Here is a 21,409-nt window from a genome sequence, read left to right as displayed (position 1 = left end):
CTGCAAAGCACTCATCATTCAAAGGACAGAGCAATGTTACCCGAGTTGACAGGTTTAGATTTGCAGCTCGATTAGAATACATGGATCGGATTGAATTATGCAGGTGCTGAATGCCTTGGCATTTCGGATGAGAAGATAGGATCAAGCACTCCTGTGCCAAACCTGCGGTGTGCTTTGTGCAGTCGCATTGTAGAACCGAGGGATCCGTGCCAAGGTGCCTGTTAGCTACGGGCCCTTGGACAGTGCGCTCCCAGCTCTGAGCACATAAAAGCAGCTTGGCCTGGAAGGAGTTTTAAACAGAGAAACCAGAGGAATTTTTTTTTTTTTTTTCAAGAATGAAAAAGGGAGGAGAAAGCTAAAATTCCAGGACATTAGTGAAATTGGTTGTAATTACCAGTCTCACCAGCCTAGAAGGTAGGAGAAATGTTTGTCTGGTTCCTGCTAGGGTAGGGAGATTTTTGCTTTGTGCTGAGCCCTCAGACTCATTTGCAGAGGAATGGGCTGTGTGGTAGGTGAGCAGTGGCACGGGGAAGCCCCCAGCACCACCTCACCTCTCCCAGAGCTCGCTGGGCTCTCCCACACCCTGCCAGGAGGCTGCAGAGAGCCCAGCCTGAGCAAACACCGTGCTTGCTTTCCTCTTCTTTGGCACTTCCCTCCCTGTAGTGTGTGGCACGAAACAGCACGGGCAGGCGTTTCTCAGTCTGAGCTGCTGGCTGGAGAAGGAACCAGCACTCGTCTGGGGGCTCAGTCCCACTGCTTGAAGTGAGGAGGCAAAAAGGAGGGAGGAGAGTCTGGGATTTCCCAGCACTTGAGCTGACAAAATCCCTGCTTTGAAAGACACTTGGGAGATTACTGCTAGGCAAGGGGAAAAGATGAACAGCACTAATGAATCAATTTTTGCAGTAAGGCAGGGGTCACGTTGCAGACCCCCGTGGTAAGGCTGCGCCTCTGAAGATACCCGAAATCTGTGCAGCCACTTGGTGGTTGTAACGGGGCTGGCAGCAACTCTGCTTGCAAATTAAGATTTTCGTTTTGCTGGATTTGCTTGCAGGCTTGTGAAGTACTCCGAGCAGTTCCTCTCCAACGACCCTATCCTGTCGGGATGTCTCCCCAGCAACCCCTGGGTAACAGACGACCCTGAGTTCTGGGATCTCAACGCCAAGCTGTATGTATTTATATTCGTTTGCCAGCCTGTGGTTTACGCTGACCTTTATGCTGATAGAGATCAGAAAGGGGAAGCATTGATCTCATCGTGATATCCGGCCTCTGGTTGTGAGCAGGGAAGCATTCCCTTTCTGACACAGCTACAGAAAGTGTCTCCTGGGAATACTTTGTGCTGAACTTGCAGCATTATCTTCTTGAAGTGGGGCCTTCTTTAATGTTATAGAAATGTCTGAACTGTTGGGAGCATGCACTTAAAAGCTGCCGAGTGGGTCTAATCCTCCCCTAGGATAAGTGCAGTCCAGTTTTACTAGCACAGCAGCGTGGAACATGACCAGTTATGCTCAGGTATAGCACTGGATTTAGTGCTAACCTTACTACAGCTGCTGCCAGTGGTGTAGCAATTCGGAGTTCAGCTATTTGGTCTCCACACACACCTGAAGTTGCTTTCTTATAGAGAGGTTGGGTTGGAGACACCTGCTGGTGGTCCACCCCTTCTCTGAAGTCTCCCTTGGTGTTCCATTCGGACAGCATTTGCTAATTACACAGAGGCATCTCCGTGTTTGAAGCATACAGCATGTAGCTGGTTCTAACGTGAGAGCAGCAATCCTGTTACAGTGCTGGTATCCCATTAGACAGCCCCAAAGGTACCTTCACAGAGTGCCTTTATGCGAAGCAAAGCTTTGAGCACCAACCAGTTCCTTCTCCAGAATGGGACTGAGTCAAACCTCCATCAAAGCTGGGCTGGCATTGTGAGAGCAGAATAAACCCAAGATAAATCCTCATCCCACTGTGTACCAAGTTGCTTAATTACTGCTTGCTTAGTGGGCTGACTCGAGGAGCTCGTTACAGCATTCTGCAAAACAGAAAATGCCGAGAAGTCTCCTGACACCCCAGCAAAGCATGGTTCAGTTTTAATTAATCTGCCATTTAGATGGGCCCTGTGAAACTGTCGGTGCTGTTTGCCTTTATCCTTTGCAGGGTGGAAGTCCCCACCAGAATGCGTGTGGAGCGCTGGGCCTTCAACTTCAGCGAGCTGATCCGGGACCCCAAAGGTCGGCAGAACTTCCAGCTCTTCCTGAAGAAGGAGTTCAGCGGTGGGTCTGCTCGCTGCCCCTTTCCTTTAGATTCCAACAGATGCTTTGGTCCTACATAATGGTAAAGTCACAAAGTGGAGCGAGTAGAAGTGATTTTGGAGGCAGTGGCTGTGCTGCCAGTGCGTGCGATACCACCTAGTGGCACAGGACCCAAAATACAGCGCAGAGCAGCCCCGGGCGAGGGGACTGGTCCCAGGCAAGCTGGAACTGGCTGAATTCACATCCTCCTGCAGGTTTGTCACTGAGCAGAAGGCAGCGGAAGGTGGTTTCCTCCTGCAGGCTCAAGGAGATTTACAGGTGGCTGTAAGACTCTGAGCTGGGGCCAACTTGTATTGAATGAAACAAATTCAGTTTAGGAGTTAATAAACGGGATTGCAAATTCCTTGCTCTCGCTCTCTGCTGACTGAGTCCTTGTTATGCAGGAGAGAATCTGAGTTTCTGGGAAGCCTGTGAGGATCTCAAGTACGGAGACCAATCCAAGGTCAAAGAAAAAGCAGAAGAAATTTACAAGTGAGTGTGGAAATTTTACATTCTTAAACTTTCTGCATGAGTCCCATACGCTACTTCCATGTGTTCACATTCTCCAAACAATTTATTCCCGAGGCTTTCCTCTGTAAGCTGTCATTAAGTGTGGCTGTGCTATGTCCCCGTGTAGGAAAGGAGCTCGTGAAGATGAAAGCATAAATATTGTTTTGTTATTGAGCTCCTTTTCCCCTCTGTTCTCCAGTATGACATTTAAATCTCGTCAAGGAGAGGTCTTAGCATGTATTTTAAATACAGGTTTGGAATAGCAAATATCTTGGGGCTGCCACAAGGCGAGTGGAGAGACCCTTTTGATTCCAGTGAGGTAAAATTTGTTTTATATTGAGGAAGCAACTGTAGGTCACTCAGCTTGCTCTGCTGAGGAGATCGATTGCCCAAGATTAGGACAGCAAATTGTAGTGGGAAGTTGAAGGGACTTTTCCTTTCATCCGGAGGCAGAGGAATCTCTGGGAATTCACTTGTTAATGGCCCTGTTGATCCTCCTCCTTGCAGGCTCTTCCTGGCTCCAGGAGCAAGGCGCTGGATTAACATTGACGGCACCACAATGGGCATCACTGTCAAAGGCCTCAAGCACCCTCATCGCTATGTGCTGGATGCTGCTCAGACCCACATTTACATGCTGATGAAAAAGGTTTGGTGTTTGTTTCCAAAGCCTGAGGGGGATTCCAGGTCTCTGGGCCTTTCCGTGCCTTTGAGTGTTATCAGCTGTCGCTTTCAAGTGGCCTCTGTTGGAAAAATCCCTCCAATGTGCTGACTTAGGCAAGCACTGGCTCAGGCCTTTGTATTGTGCTGCTGCTTCCTCCCTCCGAGGCAGCTTGCCCCCACGGTGGCTGAGGTTGGGTGTCTGCTCCAAGTCCTGTTTTCTGACATCAGCTTGGTCACCAGCTCCTTCAAAGCTTGAGCAAATCGTTTAACTCCCTGGCTGAAAAATTGAATTGCTGGTGCCTTTTTACCTCCAGAACCGGTGTGAGGCTAACTCAGTGTTAATTCAGCACCTGAAAGTTTTATATGTTCCTAGTATCAGTGTCTAGTACAGTGCCAGCTACATTTTCTTTTATTTTCCTTTATTTGGCTGGTACCACGCTGTGTGCAACATCAGGTGTCCCTGTGGGGGGATGCTTGTGTCCAACTGTTTCATAGCAGTGGATGGAAAAGGCAGGAGCACCTGTGATCCAGCTGCATGAGTTGTGTACCTAGAGCATAGCCAGACCTGATAAATCTCTTGAAAACAAGCTTTACTGCTTTTATTTTTTTAAAGCATTTTTCTGTGGTTGTGTTGGTGGACGCCTCTTTCTGAGGTCTGCCTGGTGCAGCGGACTGAGGGCTGACACGGACAGGACGTAATCATGTCAGGGCTTTCGCTAGGGCATGATGACCACCGATAGCCTACAGCTCCTCCTTATAAGTGATACAAAATGCACGTAGCAGGAAGGAGCATCATTGGCCAGGTCAGCAGCTAATGTAGATTGACAATGAAAGCAAAAGAGCTGTGTTGATTTTAGCCAGCTGCTGAAAGGTTTGGCTTCCAAAACATAAGTACTTCCCCCTGCAATGGCTGTGGGATAGCTCTGGCCTGGATTAAGACCTCTTGGTCTGAATCTTACCTGGGAAACTCTACTGGAAAAAGAAAAATCTTGGGAATTTTGCAAGATGAAAGGGTATTGGTTTCAGTAACTACATCTTCCTGAGAGATGCTAAGTTTCTTAGGCTGCTGGGCGAGATTTTCCAATTCCCATCTTCCTGAGCAGCTGTATTTGGTGGTGTTTGGTGTCTGCAGCCCGTAACAACCAGTTTCCCTTTTTTTCTCCTAGTAGGACTCCTATGGCCGCTATTTAAAGTCTCCAATATACAAGGAAATGCTGGCCAAGGCTGTTGTGCCTCAAGAGACTGTCAAAAAAAGGCAAGTGAAGCTGGATGTAATTGTGGGGTTTGCTTTTCTTGTTGTAGCAAGGGTAGAAACAGCCTGAGCTGCAGCAAAATTACTATGATTTAGCTGTTTGCTTAATGAAATAATTTTTTTTCACTAGAAGATGCCTTGCTTTGAGACTGATTATGCTCTTTATTTGTGAGCCCTTTGGAAATGGCTCACGTGCAGCTGGGATATACTTGCCGATTGCTCAGCTGCCTCGTGTGTTGGGTCTGTTTAGAAAGGCTGTGATTGTTGAATTAATCACGGCTCCTTTCCTGGAAGGAGAGAGCACTGCGTACCGGGCATGGGAAACCTCCCAGCCGCGAGGCGCTGGCTGCTGGAGGAGCCACGGAGCCAGTGCAGGGTCCTCGGTGGATTCTGCTCAGCTCTGCCTGGACAAAGCTGCTCACACCCTGTGAAGTGAAGGTGAAAGGCAGCCAAAATGGAAACGAATGGCACCGTACCTGTGAGGGCACAAGGTAGAAGGGGCAGGCTTGAAATGGCTTTTTTCAAACCAAGCTAAGAGCCGCATGGCAAATTTGGAGCGTTTGAACTGCAGTTGCTTCTTAAAGCAGAATGTGCAGTGTCAGAGCCAGGCTGGGTGGTGTGCTGCTTTTTGTTCCTCTTCCCCTCGCCAGCCTCGCAAGCAAAAAGAGGAATCGCGGACTTTCACACTAGTGCTTCATCCAGAGCCCGTTTCAAGCCAGTGGGGAAAAAAAAAAACAAAAACAACCACCTCCTGCTTGGGGCTTGGTTAGTTTTTCCCTGAGCCACACATCACAAGGGTGCTGGCAGATGTTGGTTGACCCCCAGTGACCACTGTCACGTCTGTCAGGGCCTGTCCTGGGCACGCAGTGCTGAGACAGCACGCTGAGGGCACTGCGGGGCTGGCACCCCGTCTGGACGAGGTTTAACATTTGTTTGCACTGCTTGGTAATGCATCTGCTGAAGCAGATAGCAGGTGTTTTTGGGGTATCGGGGATGCCAGAACCACCCACACTGCTCCTTATCTTGATCTTATTGAGAAGAAAATCACCCCATGGCAGTTGTTTGGGTTCACACGGAGTGTGAGTTGCTTTTGAATGCTTACAGGAAAAGAGCGGTGTACTGGACATCTCCTGGCCTCGATGTCCCCACTAGGAGCAGAAACAAGACTGCCTTTACTCTTTTAGGAGTTCTGCAGCTGGCGTGTGACACTGAGTCACCGAGCCCTGTTTAAACCACCTAGTCTGCACTTGCACTTCCCTGTTGTTGGGTGCGTGACAGCGCCCAGCAGCATTTCTGTCTCGGTATCTGAGCCTGCCCTCCTGTAAGGAGCTCCAGGAGTGCTCGTTGGCTTCTCTCTGGGAGAGACATTAAGAGACCAAAAGTCTTTGAGAGCAAAGTCAGCCAAAATGCTGAGATTCTTCTCTGTTTCATGTATGAAGAGCCTTTCTTCTGCCTGGTCAGGTACCAGCGGTGCTGTGACAGGTGCCCCGCTCCCCGTGCACAGCCTCGGGGATTTAAGCAGCGTGTTTTTTCTAACTGGTGACTCCGTGTCCCTGAGGCCATCCAGAGGTGCAGGGGTTTCAGGGACACTGTTCCTTGCTCAGTTAGTGTCGGTGTGGTTTCGGTGCCCTTCCACCTCTCGGTAACACCCTGCTTCTCTCTCTTTCTGCTCAGCTCCAATTTCCCTTTTGGCCGCCGTCAGCTCCGCTCCAGCCCCAGCCCCGTCATCCTGAGGCAGCAAGAGGAAGAGGCCAAAGCCAAAGAAGCTGCCACCACTGTGGACATCACGCAGGTCATGAGCAAGCTGGATCGGAGGAGCCAGCTCAAGCAGGAACCTCCCAAGTAGGCTCTGAGCCCTGCAGGGCACAGCGCAGGGAAAAGACAAGCTGAGGCTGGTGTTGAGCTTCGTCTCCCCTTCCTGAAGGTGTCAGTGCTGCTTTAGGTTTCCCAGGCCAGCTCTGCCAGCAGCCTGCTTCCTGCATGTTGCCATGGCTTCTGCAGCAGCAGATGTCACTTCCCAGGCACGGCGGGCATGGGAATGCTGCCGGAGCCAGGCCGCTGGCTGTGCCAGGCTCATGGCACGGGGCCAGAGCCCTTTTGTGCACACCACGGAGGTGTGATGCCTCCTGGCTGCCCCAAAACCCCAGGAAGTTGGGCAGCCCAGGCCCTTCTCCCTGCCTCCTGCTCCTCCAGGAGCCGGGATGGCACAGGGTAGAGTGGAGTTGTGCTGTCCCAGTCCTTTGGGTTCAAATCGGCCTTCCCCGGAGCAGGGTGAGGCAGTCCGCCTCAGAGCATGTCCGTGCCGGCATCCATCCTCTCAGCAGGACGTGCACCCTCCCAGGGGGTGAAGAGTGGTCACCCCCCTGAGAGGAGCGGTCACATAAATCCTCCATCTGCCATAGGGCACCCAAAGTATCCTCCACCTCCAAGTCACTGCAGAGGAGTCACAGAGAGAAGGGTGGGCTAGGCTTCTTGTGAGAATAGCACCACGGCCATTTCTGAAGGTTTGGGTGACCCTTTGAATTTTAACAACATCCCCCCATCTTGTTGGAGATGATCAGTAGAAAGCTCTGCTCTCCCTGTTCCTCCCCCACGCAACGAGCTAGGTGTGCAGGCTTAGAGCCATCCCTCTCAGGAGCCTGCTGGAGAGATACAGCCACAGCTTTGTGTTTCTTTTATCAAATCCTTTCTGCCTCTTCTCTTGTCTTTTTCCTGCTATTCTATTTTATACTGTTAAAAAAACTCAGAGGAGGTAGGTCTAGTTGTCACTGGTCTGTAGCCCAGAGGCAAGGAGAAAACAGGGCAGAGGTGTTAAGAGCTGACTTCAACTTTAAGTAGTGTTTTTTCATTTGTTCTTTTGCTCTTTAGAATAAGGAAACCTAAATAACTGTGTTAGCACTAGAGAGCTTCGGGAGATTCCAGGCTTTGCTGGGAACCCCCTGCCTGTCTGGACCAGGCTGATGATTACCAGAAGTGGGAAGATTCCTGCAAAGCCAGTAAAGAGAATTGTGGGGGAGCAGAAAAACTTCCTTGTTTGTTAGAATTTAGGGGAAGTGGAGGGACTGGGTGGGAAGCACTGGAATACAGGAAACTTCTTAACTCCTACTTGCATTATTATTATTAATATTATTATATTGCGTTTTTACTGCTGCAATGAATTTACAGGAAAATGGAGATAGAGAAAACTGGATGTGAGTGGGAATTCTGAGGTAGTAGGGTGTATGGAGACCAGCCTCTCCCTGATGGGGAGACAGCCAGGCCATGGGTCCAGACAGCTCTGAATGGCAATTCTTGCCCTCCCTGTATGTGTTATCAGAGGCAGAATCAGGGCTATGTGGTCTGATCTGGTGTCACTTCAGAACCAGCCTTCTTCATTTTGCAGCTGAGCTATGGAGATCTGTGTGACCTCTGTTAACCTAACAGTGATAAATGGTTTAGAGGAATTGAAATCAAGTTACAGGAGTATTCAGCGCTGCTGTCAAGGTCTGCTTGCTGAGTCCCTACTCGCGTTCCCGAGGGAAGCAATAGCAAATTTTGCAATGCCGTAAGGGGGAGCAGGCTCAGCCTGTAAATGCTTAAAACCTCAAGGCTTCTGTATGTGAAGTACTGTACCATCACCTCACCTTAACATAAAAGCACTGAAGGGTACTCAAGAGCTTGGCAGGGCTGGTCCGCAGCTGCTTGGCTGTGATGAGCTCTACAGTCCCTTCAGTCTGTGTACTGTGGGACACCGAGCGTGTCGGGATTGCCAGTAGCAGCAACACGTGGAAGATCAAGTCAGGGTATAAATAATAAATAACAAATCTGTGTGTTCCAGTCGGTCCCTGTGATTCTCCTTCTGTTTTGTATGTCTCTTTGCTTTTTATGTTATCTCCGTCCATTCCTTTCTCTGATTTTCTCATCATCTCCGCTTTGCATTGCTGCCCCACCGCCATGGGTTAATGCTGCCTGCTCTAGAGTCACCGTGCTTGTGAAACACCAGTCCCCCACTTGCAGGCAGAAGCTGGCTCTGTTCTGCTTATAGGCTGAATAAGCTGGTATAACCCAGCGTCCCGCTCCTTGGTCCCTTGCTGCTCGGTCCCTGAAGAGGAAGGTTGCATGGTACAAAGTGTGACCATGGTACAAATTGAACTTTGTTTTGTGTTAGCCAAGAAATTGTTTGTTTCCATTGGAAATCAGAGCAGCATGTTGTTTGTTTCTTGGCCATCACTTCCGCGCATTCATCTGTCTAATAAAAATAAATAGAAAATGAAAAAAGAACCCGGTTCATCCTTCTCTGTCTTGTCTCAGCATGTTCATCCCTCACTGTGTCATCTCTTTGCCATGCATGTGTGTATTTTCTGTATGTGCCTCTGCTCTCAGCAATTCTCTTTGGACACTTGAGCTGCATTTCATTTCTGCTGGTGGTGAAGCTCTGGGAAGTGGGTGAAGGTCCTGAGCACGCACCACATATTCTGTGGACAAATCTGTCCCCCAGCTCTTCCTGAGGGCTTGGTTAGCTCAGCCTGAGTCTTCGCAGCACCAGCTAGAGACGCTGGGGCCTTCAGCACAAGATGTGACGTCTTGTATTATCAGTCATCAGGGGGTTGAGCTCATTGTCCTGTTTCTCGGGCACCACAGCAGCTGGCACAGTGGTGCTTTGGGTTAAACGTGGTTGTACCACACACAGCCGCGCTCACACTCTCAGAACAGCAAGGAGACAAGCTGCTGTCTCCTGCAGCACCCCGTCTGATCCACCAGCACCCACCGAGGCCAGTAGCACCAATCCTGGTGCTTTCCATGAGAAAATCATGACTCCTCCGCTCCCCTCTGGGCAGGCTGGGGGTGCAGGACAGGGGGCTGGTGACAAAGCCTTGTCTCCATGCTTGGTGACACCAGCCAGCTGCCCTGACTGAGCCTCTCCTTTTCCTCCCCACAGCCATGCTGCCTCAGCTCCCCGGCCCCTCGCCCGTCCATCTACACTGGCACCAGCAGCCTGCCCCCCGCGTCCCCCGGCCCCACAGCCCTGCCCCACAGCACCGCCTGCCCCTCGCCCATCAGCGTGGCCCTGGACAGCACAGCGGGCACCGAGAGGGAGCAGGAGCCCGGCAGGGCTATACCCAGCCCCTTCCCCGACAAGGTGGGGGCTGCGGCGCCTGCCAAGCCCCGTATGGCCGCCCTCTCCCTCAGACGGTTCCTGAGGAGGGGCTGCCTGAACTCGCCCGTCTTTGCCACGCTCTCACCAAGGTGCCCGACCATGCCCCATGGGAAGGTGCAGCCGCTGGGCGAGCGGGAGCGGCGGCTCCGGCAGGACGCCAAGGCGGTGAGCAGGTAAGCGCCGCGCCTGGGTGCCTTCCCCAAGGGCTCGCCTCAGGGATTGTTTGGTTTTGTGGTTAGTTCGTGGCTATATATTCTTAACAGAGCCCTCAAAGCAGGCTTTTTGCCTCATATTCCAGTCAGCTCTCACCATCTTCCCCCATGCGTGCTCGCTGAGGGCTTCCCTTGCCTGTCATGGCGAGCGGGCAGCGGCTCCGCTCCTCACAGGCTTCAGGGCACAAAATGGAGGAGCCGCCATCTTCCCGCCTGTGCTGGGCACCAGCGGCCATGAGGCAGCTGCGTACGGTGTGGCCGAGCTGTTGTTTGCATTAGCAGAAATTTGTCCAATTCAGGTATTTCTCCCATTCAGTCTCACAATCTCCACAAGGTGCCCTTGAGGTCCTCAGACCGACGGCAGCTGGTCGCTGGCGCGTTTTGTTAGCACTGTGCGGCTGTGTGATGCCATGAACCCAGCTACAGAAGGGTTCTTACAACTCAAATCACAACTAGTATTTGATGTGCCTGTCCTGAATCACAGAAAGCCTTTCAAAACTGCCTTGTCCTGTTGGCTTCTGTTTGTTTTCTGCATGAAGCATTTTCTCTGCTGATAGGCAGGAGGTGGTCCTGGTTGCTCCTTTCTGCTGCACTCAGGCCTCCTGTTAATGCTGTAAGGTTCCCAGGGTTTACTTTAGGTCCCTGAATTCTGAAACTCACTTGCATGCTTGTGTTTATTCTCAAGCTCTGGTTCAGATATGGTTTAATGGTCAGAGGAGACCCAGAAGTAACAAGAGAGCAGAAACCTTGAGAGAGAACCTCAAAACATTTTTTGTTTTAGAACAGGATACTGTAAGAATGGGGATTTTTACGTAGAGAATCTGCCACTTTTGAGACCAAACCCTCGCTGAAATTAATGTCTACTCAGCCCCTATTAATCCACTACACTGCTGACCGAGTGGCTGAGTCCATATTAGAAATTCAGAAGCACAAATCTGAGGGCTCTTTATCCACCTGGCTGTGCACGCCAGCACACAGCAGTTTTGCTTCAAAGCTGTTGGAGTGCACTTTTTTTTTTTCTTCTTCTTTCCATTTTCCATCTATGTGGGCTTGTGCCCAGGAGTTTTGCTTTGAGATTTGGGGTTTGAACAATAAAACACTCAAAGCCAGACTCTGTGCTGCACGCTTGCTGTTTCAGAGAGCACATCAAGGAGTGCCCTGTGCGTGATGAGTTTTTATTTCACAACATAGCTTCTTCCAAATAAAAATGGACGTTCCTTTGGAGAGACGAATCTACCCCGTAGACTCTGCGGAGGAAGAGCTCAAGTGCCACCAGGTTTGTAAGGAATCTGCAAAGGAGGTGATCTGCCCCTGGGAGAGCCCCGCAGAGGAGGGCAGAGCTGGGTAACCAGCAGCGCCTGCAGCAGCCGAGATGTGACCCCCTAACGAACAGACGCCTGCTGAGATGCTGAGGTTTGCCACGTATGGCTCAGTACATGGGCCGTGCTGTTAAAGAAGTGCACTAGAGCCATCCTTCAGCATCAAGGCAGCTCCAGCTATGACATCTATGAGTAATGAACTCTGATATACCCATCTGTTTGTAATTCAAGAATTTGAAGCATTTCTGGACTGATTTTCCTATCTTTAGTATGTTCAGATCCATTCATTATAGACTTCTTGATAAATGAACCTCATTTCTTGCCTTATAGCAGATGGAGAATTTATGTACATATATCCTGGGAAATGGTGTCTTATCGGAGTTACTTGCTTGGCCATGAGGTGTCAGCACACTGTACACAACACAGCTGGAGCAGAGCTTGCAGGCATTTTTCAGAGCAGGACTAAGACTTCAAGCACTGCCAAGATCAGATGTGTCTGTGTCCCAGCTTGGGTCCACCTCTTACGATTGATAAGAATTCTTAATTTTAAATCAAATTCATTAAGAAACAGCTGATAGCTGGGGAAAAAAAAAATCAAACCTTTCCTGAGAAGCCAAGTGTTGTATGGCATAGCATCATCCCTTAAGCAAAACCAAAAAGGATCCTGAAGAGCAAGTGGTGCAGGAGAGCAACAAAGGCTCTAGGGCACTTCTGCCTCAGCTCCAGTTTCCCTTCTGTGGCTTCTCAGTGCCAGGATGGGTCTTGAAACCATGAATTGGACTGTATCCCTGCAACACTCAGGAAGGTCAGAAGTGAGTCTGTGGTGGCGTTTTGAGCCTCTCCAAACTTAGACTGATGCATTGCCTGATGCACAATTTTTAACTGTGTTTTTATCATAGTCTTAGATTTTTAATCTAAAGTCTCAGAACATTGCTCTCCTTATGTCACACCGGAGTTTCAAGATCTTTTTTTTGTTCAAATGTAGAGGGGTTTCCTGGATGTGTGTGATGTGGGCTGTTATTCTGCAAGTTGGCCATGCGGCCTGTGACTTTTGATGTTGCCATTTTGTACTTTTTAAATGTAAATGAAGTTTTGCCTGTGTGGCTGACATGGTTCATCATGCTGATTTCTACTGCAGGATTTGAAGTCTCCTCTCCTGCCTGCTCAGTGGTCCCCGTGTGCATGGCAGGAGGTGAAGCTGCTGTTCAGCGCGTTGTAGGTGGCTGACTTTGCCATGATAAATCAGCCTCATGAACTCTAAAAAGGCAAATGAGATGTGGCTTTGGTAGAACGCAATGTGGATGAGACCTGGGCAGTCCTTGCTGCATCAGAAGTCGCAGTGCCTGCAAGCCAGGTTTTGATGTGACTGAGGGTAACAGGACTTTGTGGTCCTGTGCCTCTCTTTGTATGGCTCTGTGTTTGCTCTTCCTGGCGTTGCTTTACTGGAAGGATGTGGTTCTGCTGTGGCAGTCACTAGCAGTGTCCACCCACTGCCCATGAGAGACAAATATGTCTCTTGTGATAGCTTTTGTTGATCTTGTTACTCAGCCTCTCTTGATCAGGCAGTTACGGTGTAATCCAGGAAACACGACAGGAAGATGTGATGGATAAGAGTTAAATTTTGCCGTTTAATGTCACGCACACTATATGATAAGAATTACTGTAATATTGCATTAAATGGTCCCTCGGCCTCACGCTCCTCCTCAAAACCAGAGGGAAGACCTCAGGATCCAAGCCTGGCTGCTCAGACACCCTCTATCACGCAGTTACACCAGACACAGCTCTGTGCACGTCCCGTAGGACAGCACTATGGGCTCCCATCACTTACCCCTTCAGGAAATGCTTTCCTTTCAACCTCTTTCACTTTGTAGACCCGTATCTTTTTCCCCAGGGGGGCAGGCACCTGTGTGGTCAGTCTCCAGCCTGCGCCTCGCTTTCCCTCCTTCCTTTCCATCAGCCCCCATGGTCTACAGACCCCCCAGCTGCCTGCAGGGAAACCAGAGCTCCGGAGGCCCCACATCCCTCCTGCCACGCCGCCGCGCTCGCACGGTGACATCTGACGATCTCGCCCCCGTCGGAGGCCTGGCGTGCTGGAGTCTGGAGCGCTTTCAGCTCCGGCAGTTCAAATCCCCTCGCTGTGCAGTAGCCCATTTAAAGCTGCCTGGAGTCACCTGGAGGAATTAGCTCACTGCAGCAACTTAGACATCCAAAGTATTCCGATAATGTGAGGGATGTGTAAGGTTAATGACTGGAAAAAGTGATCGCTCCCTGTGGGCAGTTTCTCAGAAAACTCCCTGCTGTTTGGCGGAGAGAAGAAAGGAGGCTCTGGCAGCAGCGAGGGAGCCCCGTGCCCTGCTTGCCCGCCTCCCACGGCTGTGTGGCCTGCCAGCTGCTGGTGCTACTGGTGCTACTGGTGCTGCTGGGGCCGCCACCTGGGAGGAGGGCATCTCCTGCTGCAGGAGAGCTCCGTGCTGTCATGCTGCAATGTTAAGTATTGTTTGGATGAATTGGGAAGGGAGAAAAGAGATGCTTAATTAGCCACGTGGCATCTACAACACGCTCCTCTCCCAGGTGGAGGTTCCTGGGCTGGGCTCCTCCAGCCTCCCCAGCTCCCGTGGGAGTTGTTGCATCCTCGCCCTGCAGCCGTGGGCCAGCTCCTGGGGTTCCCCACGCTGTAGGGAGAGCTCTTCCCAAGCTGCCTCAGCCAACAGCCTCAAGGGGACACTGTTGGGATAGGATGGGAACCATGGGCAGGATCCTGCTGCCAGCTTTGGGGCTGACCTGCTCCTCCTGTGCTGCCTCACCGCGGCTGTGGTGGTGCTGTGGGGCTAGGGGCATCCAGCTGGGCATGACCCGCAGGATGGAGGACGGGACACAGCATCTCAGTGAAGCTAAACCCCCGTTGAAATGTCCAAATTTCAGGTCTATTTCCCAGGTGATCGGCATCTCTCAAACCTCCCTTCCAGCCTGACATTTCACTCTGTTCTCTCCAGCTGGGAAACGGAGCCCGAGTGCCGAAAGCAGTGAGCACCTCTTTTTTTATTTTTCCTGAAGTCTCGGAACGTGCATCGCTCAGGTCTCGTTAATTTAAAAATGGAACAAAGGATGCTCAGCATCCCGCAGGATCAGGCCTCGGGAGCAGGAAGTACCAGCTGGCTCGGGAGAGGGCTCGTTCCCATGAGGTTCCCAGTGTGGTTTTGGCAGGCCGCGTGGTTTGGATAGCTCTGCGAGCAGCCTCTTCCTGCCTGAAATGCCAGCCGGGGAAGAACAGCTGACTCAGAGCACGACAGCTCTTCACAGCATCCCCAACGCCGCTGCCTTCACATTTTGGGCGGGTGGCTTGGAAGCCGAGCTGCGAGCCGAGCCCACGTCACGGTGCCCTTGGAAACCCTGCCCCGTGGGCGGAATTCACCTCTGCGCAGGGACTGCGGAATCCCAGCAGAGGATTTTGGTGGAACCCAAGTGGTTCATGGCACAGGCACCCCGACACCTGAGGGTCTGCGTTATGATAAATACGTTACAAAAGCATCAGCATGACTTGGCTTTTTGGGGTGCAGGGCCTCGGGGATGCAGGAAGGACTCCAGTTGGCGGGGGAGGTCTCGCCTCGCCACAAGGGATGTGTTTTGTGCATTTTGCAACACGCCTGGCCTGGAAGCAGAGGTGAGCACCTCACAGGATCCCCAGTGGGGTAAAGGTCCCCAGATCTCTTCCACACCACACTACAGAGGAAAAGATAAGCTCTTGCAAGTCAGTTTACTTTTTAAAATTCATGTTGCCATAGCAGCTTAGCACACTGTCTCAAGTCCTCCCTCTTGCAAAACTTTGATCACCATGAAAACAGAATTATGTTGTTCTCCGACATGTTCTACATATAAATATATTGAAGTTCCCATAGTTCAGGCTTCAACATCTCTGCAAAGCCCTCTTTTATTTCTCCCTCACTGACATTCCTCAGGCCAGAGGACAGTGTTTTCAATCCTCTGGCTGCCTCGGACCCGGTGGTGGGTCCTGCTGCTGCTCATCTTGCCAGCTGGCGTTCTGGTGCCAGTGCCTTCTAACACACCATGATATAACACAGCACGGAGGCCCAGCCACCAATTCTGCCCCATAAATCCCAGGAACACCCTCCCTGCTTTGCTCTGCTCTCTGTCCCTTCCCTGAGTATTTAAAAGCACAAAATCCCCTGAAATGTCCATGCACTTGCTGCCATCCCATGGAAGCACCGGGCTGCTTTATCCTCACTCACCACCACTGATCATGCTGGGTGCCCTCTGTCCCCAGGGAACGGGGTCGCTCACAGCCCTTAGGACGGGATGAATCGGCTGTGGAAGCAGTCAGCCCGAAGGGGACTAACTCAAGGCAGGACAAAACTCGCATATGGGTAGGATTTGGTGACGTTCGGCCCACCCTAACTCACGTTAGTGGCTTTATTGAAAGCGAGGGCTCAGCATGATGCCCGAGGAGACCGAATTTATCCGCATCATACCTGGGGTGGGGCGGCCTCTCCTGCTCCGAAACCTTCCCTCTGGTGCGCTCACGGCGCCAGGAGCAGCAGAAGGCGCTTTGCTGAATGTCAGCACTTCGCATCCTGCTCCGAGCAATCCTTTTGCTTTCATCGAGCGGCCCGTTTTTCTTGCTGCATTCACGCTAGCAATATTGGAAATGACCAATAAATAAATAAAATTAGGCTAGACACAGCCAAATTTGCAGCAAGAACCTCTGCAGTCATTTGGTTGAGCAGCACATCAACCCGAGCCCCCCTTCTGCTGCTGTTCTCATGCCTCCGTCTCCTCGCCCCAGACAAGACCCTTCCAGACCAGGACTGGGAAAGGTCAGTGGGAATTTTATTAACGTGCGCAGCCAGACTTCTTCCAGTCAGCTTTTATTATTTTTTTTTTCTTTTTCCCAATCAACTGAAGGGGAAAAAAAAAAAAAAGAGACGAAGAAGAAAAAATTGGGGTAAAAGTTGAAGAACACTTTAATTTATAAGAAAAAGAACTAAATAATTGATGTAGTCATGGTGCCAAAGGTAATTTCTGCTGCTCCCTCTATCTCACAAAGACATTTAGCATTGATTGAGATCAAAGTATCAAAAACCCCTGCTGCTGAGCTGAAAGGCAAAACTTTCGGCTGCCTTTCTCCGCTCTAATAATATCGTCTTTATGTAGTTAATAAACTGCACACTTCAGTCAAACTATATCATTACAGAAGACTTAGGGAGCTAATAATTTAAAAGCAAAGAATTGCCTCTGTTCTTCGCTTTGAACTAAACAACATTCTGTTGAATGAGGGGGACATCAAAGCTTTGTTACTATTACCAATGTGGCTGGAGCATAGGGCCGCACAGAGTGTGTACTTCAGTCATCAAGAGAAAAAAAAAAGAAAAAAAAAAGATTAAAGATATTGGCTTATCAACCCACAGGCAGAACCAGGTGTTTTCTTTTCTGCTGTGCAAGCATCAGGTGGTTTGCTTATCAATGAGTTTTCTTGTTAAATAGATGTACACGACTTCGCCTGGGCCCTCCAATCCCGACTGCTGCCCTTTTATTTTCTGAGCCACCTTTGAAGGACGTGGGACGAGGGCTGTTTGTTGGCTAATTGGGCCCTTTTGTGAGGGCCAGCTCCCATTTTCGCCCCGCTCCCCACTTTCTCCTTGCACGGGTGGCGTGGGGGGGAAGCGTGGCATCATTTTCACACCCCTGATGCTTCCTCGCAGCGGTTTTCCTCCAAGGACAGCAGCGGGGGAAGGCTGGTGCTGCACCGAGAGGCTGGGCTCAAGCCTCAGCACAGCCAGGGGAAGCACACAGCACCTACAGACCGAGCTTCTCCCACCTAGCCACAGCTCCCGTTGTCATTCCTGAAAATGTTTGCACAAGGATGAGAATCCTGTGGGTTTTCTCCACCCTGCTCTGGGCTGCTCTCACCCGCTGAATCGCGAGGTCAGCGTGTGCGAAAGGAGCCTCCCAGCCCTGCTGCTCTCATCTCCCGGGCCCGATGTTCCCCTGGATGTTCCAGGCAGATCTTGGAGCCGCCAGTTTGGCGTGGGCTCTATTATGGGATCCTTCGACTTCTTAAATGCTGCTTTTCATTTGCATCAAAAACTCTCCTTGGTTCGTGGCGGTCTGGATCTCATCCCCTATTAAAGATTGGAATTTAAAAAAGCAGAAAATAATGGCTTATTTCAAAGTAACAATTCAACTGCTTTTTGAAATGCTGTCCTTATTCAAAACCACTTAAATTTATACATATTTCTAAGTCTTTATTATCCTCAGAGGCTGAACCAATTTGGATCTTGATTTCCGCGAGTGTTCTCCTTGATTTTTTTTTCCAAGAAAGTTGAGATGTGATGTGAACAGATTGGACATTAACCATAGGTAACAAACGGTTTCCCGGGAATTATTGCTCAAGTTATTCTTTAAATACTTTGCAAAGCCTATTACTGTGGGCAGAAACTTCAGAGCAAAGCGACTTTTGCAAAGGGATGATCTGCTGCTTTTCATCCCGTTGAGCTGCGGGCTGGAGCGTGTGCCTGAGCACATGTGTAGACGTGTGCCTGTGCGTGCTGTTGTGGCCGTCCTTCTTCTGGCAGTGGAAGAGGCTTTCCCATACACTGAGGATGATTTTCCAGACCTGCTGTAGTGGAGTTTTTGCCTTTCATTTCGGTAAGGCTAAAATTTTGAGTTGTCTTCTAGCAGGTGTGCCCGTGGCCGACACTCATGGCCAGAATAATGGAAACTGCCCTTCGGAGAGGGGCTGGCCAAAGGGTCCCTGCCACGTTCTGCTTGGCTTGTAGGGGCTTTCTCTTACAGGATCTCTTGAGCACAACGTTGAAGATCTGCACGTAGAAATCAGCACTCTGTGGGTATTTAGGACAAGCTCTGGCCCAAAGTACCCAACACAACTTCCAGAGTGTGTTACCTGTCCGTCTGTCTGCGCATCTGTCTGTCTACAGGCAGCTCCATTCATGCCAGGACTGTTTCTGCAGTGTTTCGAAAGGCTCCCACATTCAGAAGAGCGCTGGGAACCAGCACGAAAGGTTTCCAGTTGGACAGAGATGCGGAGCTAAAGGCTCTTGAGCCAACCTGTGCAAGATCTGGTAACACAAAGATAATAAAGTGACTCTGATGGGAGTGCAAGGCAGAGTGAAGCTGTCTTTAGCCTTTACCAAAACCACTGTCAGTGCCTTTGCCTTTTCACAGCACAGCTCTCCGCAAAGCTAATTGGGTTAGTGCCTTGCAGGGGGTTTTCAGTGTCTGCAGGAGATGGGCTGCTGCAAACACCTTCCCCTTCAAGGCACACAGCGTTGCCTTTTTCACACCACAGCTCTCTCCCTGGCTTCTGTTCTCGAAAAGCAAAAGTCCCAGGCTGTTCTTCAGTATCAGCCATTACAGGGTTTCAGTTCTTTCCTCCCAGCCATTTTCAAATGTTCAACTTAAAAGGAAAATGTTTCATTTTAGGCCAAATTCCCCCCTCCTCTCCCTTTCCCCTCTCTTCTCCTTCGCCCCCCTCTTTTCTCTGGAAGAAGAACAAAGTCATTCAAATCAGGAAGCTGAGGAACTCCATGTATACTTTCCACTGGGACCTCAATCCCTACTGGTTTGGCTTGATTTGATTGAAGTGTAATTTAATCCTTCACCATTTGTCATAATGTCATTTCTGTATAAAAACACCGCCGCATCCAAACTGCAGATCAGCACCGAGGAGCTCTCCGGGAGGCACGGAGCGGGCTCTGCGGATGGCGAGGAGGGCGTAAAGCAGCCCCGTGGGGTGCGTGCTGCTGGGGATGGAGGTCCTGCACCCTCGGCGAGGTGATGGGGTAACTGAGAGCACGTCTGCACAGACTGAGCCAGGTTGTGTAGGGTAAAATGTCCAGGAGGAGGTGGACAACTTGATATCAGCATGGGCTAGCAATGAATACATTTGCAGGTAAGCGCAGTGCTGGTCATGGTGCTGGACGATTGCCCTGCGTTACCCCCAGGAGCAAGTCTGGTCTGTGCAGCTCAAACCACGTCTGTATTTGTAAAGAGGAAGGGAAGGAGAGGGCCTGGTGATGGGAATTCTCTTCCCTGATGTGCAGGTGTCTTCCACCCCCTTTTCTTCAGAGCAACCTTTATGTTTTTGGGGCTTGCATCCAAATATTGGACCTACCAGCAGCCCAGCACTAGGGGAACTGAGAGGTGTCAGGAAAACTGCACTCAGAAGCCCTGGGGGTTTTGTTTTCACCTCCATGCATGGTCACTGCTCATCCTCTCAGGCCTGCTGGCTCACTGCTCGCTGCCTGAGCACCCTTGGCAGGATCTGGCCCCGCAGCCAGGCACGTCCTGGGATGCACCTCGGCATGTCCCGTGGAGTGTCACCGCCCAGCAGCAAGGTTCTGGCTAATCTGCAAGTGTCCCATGAGGGGGTTTTGCTCCAGGATTTTTTTTTTTAGAGAGATGCCAAACATCTTTACTTTCCCCTTCCTGTCCATTCACCGCACGCCCTAAAAGGAAGTAGGAACGAGGGGAACAGATAAGCCTTATCCCCCAGAAAGAAAACATTCCTGCAGTCAGAGTATATAAGCCAGATACCGCCTGCCTTTCTTCAGCCCGAGCCGTGCGGGTATCACAGCAGCCGGAGCCTGGCTCACTGCTGGGGCTTAGGACCGGAGCCAAAGGTCGTGAGGCCGGGGGGGACAGAGCCCCCCAGACCTCCCGTCTCCTCACCACCCTCCTGAGGGACCGGGCTGCCAGACCGCCCGCATGCTGCTCGGGGAGCAGGGGCACTTTTTTGCAGCCACCGACCAGGAGGATAAGTGGAGAGGGGGCTGTAGGTGCCCCCCCGGCTCCCCGTCACCCCGCTGTCGCAGCCCTGCTCCATCCCTTCCCCCTGAGAGCAGCGCGGGGTATCTGCTCGCAACACTTGTCAAAAATTAAAGCAGAGCCTTCTTTCAAATCCGCTGCCTGTACTCGACTGCCAGAACAGTGATTCTTCCTCCAAAAAAAAAAAATAAAAAAATTTGCATTTAAAATTCCAAATATGCACTTTTGCTCAGACGAAAGAATGCGTGTTCCTGCTTTCAAGTCGGGTCCTCCATGACCTCTAGGTTTTAATATTTCCAGCAAAGTGTCATTTGACAATTCAAATACAGTCGGTAAGCACAGGAAAGTAAATGTCCTTTAAGATAAGCGCGTATTATAGCGAGAGCTGGTGATGAGAAGATTTCATCTACAGCTAGAAACTTCAGAGTGATCTGTGTGACTCTGCTGCATATTAAAAAATGGCTTTGGTGAAATATTGGCATTTCCAGATTCCAGTTTGCCAGTGCTAATGTATTCCCACTGCTTAATTCACAGGGAAGCGTGCTGGCCTGTGCGGAGAGATTTCACTGTTTAGCTTTTGCTTTTCAATTAAGAGCAAACCAGGGCTCAAATCCTGCTCGCGGCGCATCTCAGCGGGTGAAGGACCACAGCCCCACACACCTGGACGGCCGGATCCGTGCTGCCAGCACACTCCTTTGGGGTGGCACCGGGGTGCTGGGGCTGGCCCCGTCCCCTCCAGGGTGGGTACCCCCAAAGTCCTGGGCTTTTCCCTCATGCTCTGCTTTCCTCGCATCCCTTTGAGTTCATGGTAGGCTCCTGAAGCCCTCGCACGGGCGGCCGTGTTATCGCACCCCCGCCCCTCCGCGCAGCTCCAGCCACCAGTCAGCAAGCAGATCGGGCTGTCACAATAATTAATAGGCCTCCCTGTGGTCCCTGGTAATCCATCCCAGGGCCGCACAGCACCGGCTCTGTTTTACTTAGGTGTATGTAAGCCTTAGAACTGCCCCAGACAGAGCCTTTTTCATGGAGCTGATTCATTCAACACCTTAGCAGGGTTGTGGGCGCAGGGAGGGGGCAAGTTTACACAGATGCTAGTGTCTCAGGACTTGCTAGCAGGTGTCTCCTAACTTTACACAGACCACCCTCACACTAAAGGGACTCCTTTTGCTTTGAGCCTGTTTGAGTTACACGGCTTTGGTCTTTGAGTTCCTGCTCAGCGGACGATTTATGGCGCTCCTTAT

At 50.8% G+C, this 21,409-nt stretch overlaps 1 protein-coding gene across 1 annotated transcript in view; it reads left to right on the top strand.

Annotated features, from left to right (window-relative positions):
- RGS9 (regulator of G protein signaling 9) overlaps nt 1-12,471 on the top strand; it is a 32,901-nt gene extending 20,430 nt beyond the window's left edge. The window contains exons 12-19 of the mRNA XM_068655500.1: nt 1,052-1,165; nt 2,143-2,258; nt 2,681-2,768; nt 3,294-3,432; nt 4,616-4,701; nt 6,373-6,490; nt 9,617-10,008; nt 11,239-12,471. Coding sequence (XP_068511601.1) covers nt 1,052-1,165; nt 2,143-2,258; nt 2,681-2,768; nt 3,294-3,432; nt 4,616-4,701; nt 6,373-6,490; nt 9,617-10,008; nt 11,239-11,395 — 1,210 coding nt within the window. The 3' untranslated portion in view covers nt 11,396-12,471. The remainder of the gene's footprint in view (nt 1-1,051; nt 1,166-2,142; nt 2,259-2,680; nt 2,769-3,293; nt 3,433-4,615; nt 4,702-6,372; nt 6,491-9,616; nt 10,009-11,238) is intronic.
- The last annotated feature ends 8,938 nt before the right edge of the window (nt 12,472-21,409 follow it).

The sequence above is a fragment of the Anas acuta genome, chromosome 18 (genome assembly GCF_963932015.1).
Source record: "Anas acuta chromosome 18, bAnaAcu1.1, whole genome shotgun sequence".
NCBI lineage: Eukaryota > Metazoa > Chordata > Aves > Anseriformes > Anatidae > Anas > Anas acuta.
Note: the sequence above shows the minus strand (reverse complement) of the source record. Positions and strands in the feature narration are given on the sequence as shown.